General features: G+C 41.5%; 1 protein-coding gene across 3 annotated transcripts in view; it reads right to left on the bottom strand.

Annotated features, from left to right (window-relative positions):
- Window positions 1-718: 718 nt before the first annotated feature.
- Window positions 719-9,304, bottom strand: part of vaspb (vasodilator stimulated phosphoprotein b) — a 32,230-nt gene continuing 23,644 nt past the window's right edge. The window contains exons 4-14 of one of the 3 annotated variants that reach the window (XM_031752681.2): window positions 8,926-8,992; window positions 7,529-7,632; window positions 6,169-6,437; window positions 5,821-5,957; window positions 5,601-5,652; window positions 5,014-5,041; window positions 4,868-4,907; window positions 4,611-4,667; window positions 3,940-4,009; window positions 2,278-2,335; window positions 719-2,181 (exon numbers count right to left, since the gene is read on the bottom strand). In XM_031752681.2, coding sequence (XP_031608541.1) covers window positions 2,147-2,181; window positions 2,278-2,335; window positions 3,940-4,009; window positions 4,611-4,667; window positions 4,868-4,907; window positions 5,014-5,041; window positions 5,601-5,652; window positions 5,821-5,957; window positions 6,169-6,437; window positions 7,529-7,632; window positions 8,926-8,992 — 917 coding nt within the window. In that variant the 3' untranslated portion in view covers window positions 719-2,146. Of the gene's footprint in view, window positions 2,182-2,277; window positions 2,336-3,939; window positions 4,010-4,610; window positions 4,668-4,867; window positions 4,908-5,013; window positions 5,042-5,600; window positions 5,653-5,820; window positions 5,961-6,168; window positions 6,438-7,528; window positions 7,633-8,925; window positions 8,993-9,304 lie in introns of all 3 variants that reach the window. The other 2 variants (XM_031752680.2, XM_031752682.2) reach the window with 2 other exon arrangements.

The following is a 9,304-nucleotide window of genomic DNA, read 5'->3' as shown; positions in this document are numbered from 1 at the left end:
ATCTGTTTCTACTCGATAAAGTTGCATACATTACAATTTTGTATAAAAATCAAATACTTTTTTGGACATTTACGTCAGTTCCGTAAATAATAACGCTATTTTATCAAATCTGACAGTATATACTTAAAACTTTAACCCTTCACAGACGTTATTAGAATAATAAAATACACAAACCAGGAAATGTCAAATTAGATAAGGGTCATGCATTTGTGGCTTTAGTGTTAAGTAGAAAATATTTCAGAAGCTGATTTTTGTTTCACTACTGTCCAAGATCTATGTTCAGATTTTCATTGGGAGTAAACAGGATTACAAATCAGTATATCAGACACAGCTCAGGTTGAGCGGTTTGGAGACAGAAATCAGAGATGCAAGGCTGAGATGGTTTGGACATATGGAGAGGTGGGATAGTGGATATACTAGAGAAAGGATATTGAATATCGAGCTTCAAGGCAGGAGGAAAAGAGGAAGACCACAGAGAAGGTTTGTGGATCTAGTGATGGAGGATATGCAGACTGATGGGGTAACAGAAGAGGATACTAGATATAGGGCGAGATGGAGGGAGCAGCCAAAAGAAGACTATGACAATTACCCAAGTTCTAAGTAAACATTTTTATGCATAAATGGAGTTTGGGATTTTAAATATAGCAAAATTTGTGCAGCACAGCCCACACTCCATAAAATTCAAATACAATAGAAAAGACGACTCCAGACAAAGTGATGCGTTTCAAGAAGCAGCTGTATTCGACTATAAAGGCATTTCTAATCCAGTGTCTCTAAGCTGTTTTCTTTATATTTCAGTGTAAAAAGCCTAGACTCTATTAGAAAAAAGAAAGTAAACAAAAAAACAACAAAAAACAACATTTCATTAGAAAACAAATCATTGAAAAAAAAAGATAATGAAATTCCCATTCACCAGTCATTTCAATTAAAATAGAAACACCTTTTTTTGCTAACATTTCCCTCAAAACAAATATATATTTTTCCATACATATATATATTTATATATTTATTCTCAAGGCAGTTGGTCATGGCCAAATTAATTGACCTCATCATGGCCATTTTTCATGTTTCAAAATTAGAAAACGGATCTAGAAGGGAAAAACCACAACAACAACAAAACAAAGAAAAAAAATATAACAAGCGGAAGCACAGTGGACAGCAGGAGCGCCGCACTGGCCAATGAATAAGGTCTCATTTTAAGTGAGAGGGAATAGTCTATCAAGGCGGTGTGGCACACAGACACACTTCCTCTGGAACAAGTGCAATGCAAAGAGAATAAGTTTCTCACATCATAAAACTACAACACACTCCTCTTTCACAGCACTCTGGTTGAACGTTAGCTTCCCTTTGCTTGTCTCCTCTTCCTCTAGTATCTCTGTGCAGCAGGAGTGCGAAGGCTTTCGTTGTGCTGCTTTAGTTCTTAGTCTTTGGCGGGAGCTCAAAGTCCACTTGACTGAGATATGCTGCAGTACTAAAGAAGATGGCTTCACTGATTCGTTTGATTTTTTTTTTCCTCTCCACCTCCAGCTGCCACACAGACTAGCAGAAGTCTCATCATTTTCATGGCAACTGAGAAAGGGAGGAAATGATCCCAGCATGCCAGCCTCTTGCTATTACAGTAAAAAATATGACTAATACAGTGTGCCTGAATACTGAAGACTTCTCTACCAGTAAAAATGGTGCATCTGATAGCAGAAGGAGAGGACACAAGCAGCAGGGGTTCTGCAACAAAGAGGGGTTAGAGATGGCAAACTTGCAAGAGCAACTCTGGCGTTAGGTCAGTGCTCTGAAATGATTCAGATGAACAGGACACAAAGAGGGCAAGACGAGACGGGACGGCTGAGCGGGAAGAGATGGTACAGATGGGGACATCACCGCTGCAATAAAAGCAGGCGATGGTCAAAAAGTGCCAAATGGCGACTTGAGGAGGTTCCCTGGGTTACCATTAAGATGAAGTGAATATGCATGTTGTACAGTAAGCACATATGCTCATGTGTTTGTGTAAGAGAGATAGAAGAGAAAATGTGTAGAAGATAAAGAGAAATCCCTGGGCTACATGAGAGGGTGACGTGGAGGAAAGGCCTCAGCGGACCTCGATCAGCTCCATCCATCGCATCCCCCCCGTTACACCTGATGCTCAGCAGAACTATGTGCTTCTCTTCTGAAGCTCCTGAATAAAGGCTGTAAAAGCAATGAGAAACACGCGGTAAGTACACAAAGTAGTTGATACTGGAGCAAAATTAAAAATTAAAGGGTTTTTTTCAAGTGTAATCTAACCTCCAATAATTTCCTCTTTGACTTTTTGTAGTTCTTTCCGCACTTCCTCCAAGATCTCCTGCAGAAAAAAAAAGGTACAAACCATTAGCCATGGCGATACATTTGTGATTTAGAAAAATAATAATTTTTTTTGCAGTAACCAGGTGACACGCGAAATCTCCGTATACATGCAACATATATTTTTCGGACTTGTGGCAGAACACAATGCATTGGTGTTGACCAGAAAAATTTAGGTTTCTCTAAACCTCTGTCAGGATTAAGACCTTTTCATGCATTAAACATTGTTGGCTTTATCAACTGGACTGAATTCTGTCATTTAGGCATGAGTTACTTTTATGGAAATCTGCAAACACAATAACGATCCACAGTACCTGCAGTTTGCTTGCAAGATTTAACAGTACAACAGTGACATAATGCATGAGGTCAGACTGTCTTTTTGCATGGCAGCTTTATTTTGATAGATGCTTTGATAACTAGAGAGGCCACTTCCTATGTGTAGCTATGGGAACAAACATCCCACACATCAGATTAGAAATAACAGGAGCTTGTGAAGTATGATTATATACACCACATCTGCGATAAGATCCGGACTGATCCTGTCCCAAGCTGGGAATGTAATTATTGTCAGTAGTTAATATTATTGCTGTTGTACCAGCTGCATAAATGCACACCAACTGATTTGCAGCACACTCAAAAACATACTCCTGGAAACAGCTGGAAGCTACAAACTAACTTCATCTCCTAAAAACACTTTGCCAAAACTAGGCCTATAGTGATTACTGGTGAATGTCATTATATTGTCCCGTCACACTTTGTATTTTATAATTATTTGCATCTTTAACAGAACAATGTGAGAGGGGGGGAAAAAAAAAAAAAAAACCCACACAAAATAGGTGTGTTTTAGGTGTTTCAGTCCTATTGGCACACGTGCATAAAATGAAGCACATCAACATGCAGCCTTTACAAACATTTGTGAAAGAATGAGTTGTTATAAAGAGCTGTCGTGCTGTAAAAGGCTGCCACCATTGCAATAAGCGAGTTGGTGAAACGTTCAAGTGATATTATTGCAAAGTGGAAGTATTAACGAACCACAGCAACTCAGCCATGAAGTAGCAGACAATGTGAAGCTACAGAGTTACTGATGCTGACTCAATAACACACAGTTCCAAACCTCCTCTGACTTTAACATCAGCACAGAAAGGTGTGCACTGGGTCATTCGTGACATGGGGTTTCATGGCTGCGCAGCTCCTGCAATGTGGAAGTGGCTCAGCACTTTTGTCCATTTAGTCTACACAAGTAGGTGATTTTGAATTCAGTTTTTCACTAAGAAGCAGGAGTTTCTGCTGGTTAGACGATGAAAGAGAATAAAAGTGGGTTTTTAAACACCATAAATTTCAGTGTCATTGTTAATCAAAAGCTATCTAAGCTTACTAGGTCAGAGCAAGGTTCAACAGACTGGGACTGCCATTGTCAAACTTTTGTTGAAAGGTGACCTCAAGCCAGCGTATTCAGATGGAGTCAGATTCATGCAAAACAATGCATATCAGAAGCTTTAGAGAAATCAGATTTCTCATTTACATGACAAAAATTCAGATCCAAACATTCAAGTGTAGCAGCTTTGACCAAGAACTGATGATCGCTGGGTCGATGAGCATATTTACCTGTTTCATTTTCTCTAAATCTGAGTCATCGGCTCCACTTGCTTCATTATTATTGCTTGCAGCCTTTGCCCTGTAACAAGACATGAAACAGACATGCAAATATTTCATGTTTATCTTTCCACAAAACAGGTGCAACACATCAAGCGTATTGCCACAGTATAGAGCAAATGAAGGACCAGTGAATGGAAGAATGGAGGAAATGAAATGAAGGTTAACCTATGTAAACTCATTAACCTACCTTTCTGAAGCTCAAGGATGCTGACGAGCTATAAATTTATGCCTGATATTAACTGATCTAGCTAGCACAGGTTTAAGAGTAGTGTATGGCTCTGCTAGGACCTTTTACCACAAAAACTACATGTACGTTCTTGAACTACAACAGAGACAAACAAAGCCATCAAAGATGTCAGAGAGGACAGCGCCAACCCCAGCTGAGAGAAGTGACATGAAAATAAGCATGAATCATACACCCAGGCTCCCATTTTATTAGTCAGTTTTCAGAGATGGCACACTCAGCTGCTACATCTACGGGTAGCTTGGGTGCATGCCATTGTCCGATCCATTAGATGGTGCTATCAACTGTAAAATATGCTACCCCAGCATGAAGATTTGAGAGGGAAGAATAAAGGAAGGGGTGCTAAAGGTGATGAATGAATGGGGCACACGTATACCTGGGAACTTGGGACAATGAGGAAGTGGAGTCCATGCTCTTGGGGATGGAGTTATTCCTGTTAGTGAGACACACACACTCTCGCTCTTAAAATGAAAATGGACGACATTCGCACACACGCACAAAAAACTCACGCTTGTGCAAAGATGCAGGCGTGGACACAAAAATGTGCGCACACTGGTGAACGGGGTGAGCCGACACATGGGACACCTGGAGGTGACAGATTTACTGCAGGGAAATAACTGCATCGAGGCTCACCTGATCATGGAAGGTTTCTCCCAAGGTCTTCTGATGGTGTCTGAAAAAGAAAATGTATGAAAACATGAGTTGTTAATCTTCACTCATATCAGTATATCAGAATGAACGTAGGTGGCATGCTACAGACAAAACTGTTCAGTTCTCACCACTTTGACTTGGAGACTCTGACTCATCCTGTAGAGAGGAGGGAAAAAAACATGGAGACTTCTCTTAACAGTGAGTCATCCTCAGCCTTGAGTGGTTGGTTACATGTAAAAACACTTTACATTTGTCTGGTGTTACATAAAGGGAACCGATTATGCTTCTCCTTACTTTCTGGCATGTCTACAGTGTTATGTTACGACGATACTGTAACAAGGCCATGGTGTCAAATAATGACATCGTATCTGTAAGTGTGAGCCGAAAGCTCAGGCTTCAACCGTTTATTCTACTCTTGGCAATGTTTAATAACCTGCCAATGTGAGCACAGAAACCCCACCCACCTGCTGTTTAAATGTTTTACTTACGAGGGGCAACCAATCAGGACAAAGCTGGCTTACAGGGGAGAGCGTGGATGTCAGTAGCTAGTAGTAACGGCTTGTTTTATATATTGAATGAACTATGGGGCTGGGTCTAGGCTCAGTGTAAGATAAATAAGGGTTATTTGAACTGAAAAGGATCCAAAGCTACTTTAATAAAGTCCAAGACTAAAATTATTATTACAAAAACAATTTGACAAAAAGCCGACCCTTACATTATCTTGTGGTTTTACAGGTGGCTTCTCTCCAGTGTCTGCAGCTTTCCTCCTGATAAAGGAAAATAAAAATAGTAAGTTTAATAATCAAGCAGAAAAACTTGCAAGAGCTGACTGAATATAATGTATGTAATAAATGATTATTGATCAAAAGACAAGTGAAGATTGTAACTACTTAATATAAAACCTTATGTGGCTTCAAACTTGCGGCGTAACCTACCTCCGTGCCAAGATGGCACTCATTTCACCCATCAAACCGCCTCCTCCTCCTCCAATGGATGCGTTGCTGCTGCGGGTGGACTCAGTTCTGGAAACTGGAGCTGGAGTTGGAGCTGGAGATGCAGACGGGCCATCATCCTGCTGAGGGCAGCAAATAGCAAAAGCATGGATGGTGGTGTCACAGATCTGCATCTCTAAATAACTCTTAGTATCGTATCAGTACAACAGTGGAATATCCAATTAGAATAATGAGAGAAGCACATGATAGATTGAGTGATTTGTCAATTGTATGCTAATGTGGCCTTTAACAGCAGCTGCAAAGTAACAGTCAAATCTGGCACATACTCACCTTGGATACTTTGCGGAGTTTAGCTCCTGCCAGGGCAGCCGCCAAGCCCCCTCCTGCCCCTCCTCCCCCACCGCCAATGCCATTTCCGCCATCCGAAGTGGGCAGGGGTGGGGCCGGGGGAGGTCCCGTGGGAGGTGGACCCGGAGGTGGGGGGATGCCACCGGCTGGAGGAGGGGCAGGAGCTGGAGGAGGGCCAGGGGGTGGAGGAGGAGCCGGTGGAGGAGCGGGGCCTCCAGTGGCCAGTGGAGGGGCTGGAGGGGCTGGAGGAACTGGACAGAGAAGGACCATCAGTTAGACTGTAAAGTATTCAGAGAAGATTCACACCAATGAGAGCATGACGCAGGTACACAAAATTCAAAACAGTGCTTAGATGGCCTCTGTATGGCACAGAGGGGAAGACTGATCTTCTAAAACTGTCAAAAGCATAAACAGAGCATAGAGTCAGCACCTAAAGCACTAAAACAGCTCCTGCATCTAAAAAGTCAAATTGAACAGCTTGATTGATGCTCCATGTTTAGTGGTTTTATATTTTTCTGTCTTGGACAAACCACTTTTCATGTCTGATTTAATTGTGATTTGAATGCTGAATTTTCACACTGCTGGACACTGGAATTACCAGCAGTCTCCTATCTGTGTCCCAATCCTACAAGCACTTGCTTTATCTGGAGGGCATCCAGCAGCATGCTTCTGTACCCGGTGCAGCTGCACCCCTCTGTGACTGATGGTGGATACAGACACTCCAAGACCTTGAGCAACATTTCTAATATATGATGGCTGATGTCAAGAAAGATGTGGTACCGACGCTGAGAGCACAGTTCTCAACAGTGTTGTGTGTGAATCATTTATTGTTACAGTTCAGAATTAGGGACAGCCTTCAGATTTTCCATCAATGTTTAAAAAATAAATAAATAAAAAAATCAGCCAGTGAAAGAAAAAGTCACAACCTCTGTCTGGACATCACATAAAATGGGGAGTATTAGAGCCTGACTGATATATCACCAGAGCTGATATAATAGCATTTTTCAAAGTCGGCATTTATAACAACTAAAAACAAAAAGTACATTTTAAAAAGTAACAGACTATACAAAATAAATGTTAGGGAAATCTGTTTGTGTATCTGAAAGAGGGGGGAAAAAAAAAAAAAGATCAGCCAAAATGTTTTGGCTGATCTGACACGACCCTGTATCAGTCTTAAAATCCCCTGTTGTTTTTGGTAGTTGCTATGCAGAATGAATTCCAGCTTTCCTTTCAGGGCGATCATGTGCTGCACATTTACCTGAGAATAACACTGAAATAGAACAAAAGTGGAGTGTATTAATGTCAAGTGGTGTTATGTTGACAAGCGCAGGTGTTTCCTGACCTGCAGCAGCTTGTCTTTCTCTTTCCAGCCTCTCTCTTTCCTGCCGCTCCCACTCCTGTCTTTCTCTCTCCTGTCGCTCCTGTTCCAACCTCTGCTGCTCCAACCTGAGCACAAACAAACAAATCTGTTACATTTGTATGTGAACATGTTTAAAATAAACTGAGAGTAATGAAAATAAACAGGCCCACAATTAAATTAAAGTCTGGGACCTGCCAAGACTCACAAAGCCTCGAATCATGTGCAAGTGTCCTGTAGATTACTGAATTATTTATGCACCAACCACTGTTTCAGGACAACTTCTAACATTTCAAACAAACACGCAAAAAGAGATTTATATAAAATCTAGAGACTTTTTTAAAAGGACAAGAGGTGAATTTCACTTTTAATTAGTCTATCACTAACAAGTCCACAGCTGGTCAAAATGATCCAATGTGAGCTGCCACGGTTGGCTACATCTCCCTCCTCTCTCCCAACACATCTGCCACTCATAACAGCTGATTACAGAGCACCACACATGCACTGTACACAGTGTACACACACTAAAGTGCAGAGCCACACACATGCCCGTAATCACACATAATGTCAAGCAGCGAGCTGAGGAAAGGGTGAGGGGCGGTCGCATTCATGTCGGTTATTCTGCCTCTTTTCACAACTGCTGAACATCATCGATGTTTACAGCTGCTGAGAATGCCTGCAAATATTATCCACAAACACCTGCATCTCTGTTGGACTTTTAAGGTTTTAGAAGCTCCCTGAGCCTCAGCATGCCACTGGATAATGAGACAGCCAGGCAAGCAGCAATGCCGATTATAAAATCCTCCTAGACTGTGCTCTTTATCACCTTTTAGTGTAAATAAGATTAAAAGGTTAATGCTTAGTCCATGTGAGTCTAAGGGTCTCGCTGATGGGACAGGCTGATGGAGACATGGCGGGAAAATGTAAGCAGCATCCACTTTACTGTCTTTTTAACCTTTAAACTACACGGGCTGACTAAGGCTTTAACAGCTAATGCCATCAAATCCTCTGCATATGCGTGTGTGCCCTAACCCTGCCAAGCGGACTACTGCAGAGCCAAAACAGCTCGACTTGCTATTGATTGTTATGCAACTGAACCCAGGAGATTGTTTGCATCAGTTAGAAAACATACACTTCACATGTCCGCACAGTACAGTAAGCTCACATAAGAGGTAAACAAGAAAGAATCAGAAAAAATATCTGATTATTAAACGAACAGTCATATACGACCAAGCTGAAAAATGGCAATGTAATCAGAGTTATCAGCTGAACCAAGCCCAGAAGATATGTAAGCGGAGCAGCAGTAAAATGCGACCAGCGGTGGATTACAACTAGCAAAGTGAAAAAGGCGGACTGCATTTAGCAGAAAGTCTTCAAGGTACCTCCGCTGTTGTTCAAGCTCTTCAGGAGAAGGCCCATTTGACACGGGGCGGGGGAGGGTCGCATAACCTGCCAAAAACAGAAAATACAAAACATTTGTGATGATTACTATGAAGCAATAATTACTGACACGCTCAAGTTCATCCAATCTGTTCTTTTACTGACGCACACATTTTTTTATATCTGTGCTGTTGATACTGTACTAAGTCTGCAGACAGTGTGGACAGCCACGATATGACACACAGGGACCTCAAATGCGTGGTGCGCACTAATCAAGCATTTACAATGCTACATTTTATCAAGTATTTTTCATGGCTCAGCAACACAGGATATACAGAGTACTCATTTAAACAGCCAGCTGTTGTAAATAAGCAGAGGTAA

Source organism: Oreochromis aureus, linkage group 14 (genome assembly GCF_013358895.1).
Source record: "Oreochromis aureus strain Israel breed Guangdong linkage group 14, ZZ_aureus, whole genome shotgun sequence".
In the NCBI taxonomy this organism is placed as follows: domain Eukaryota; kingdom Metazoa; phylum Chordata; class Actinopteri; order Cichliformes; family Cichlidae; genus Oreochromis; species Oreochromis aureus.
Note: the sequence above shows the minus strand (reverse complement) of the source record. Positions and strands in the feature narration are given on the sequence as shown.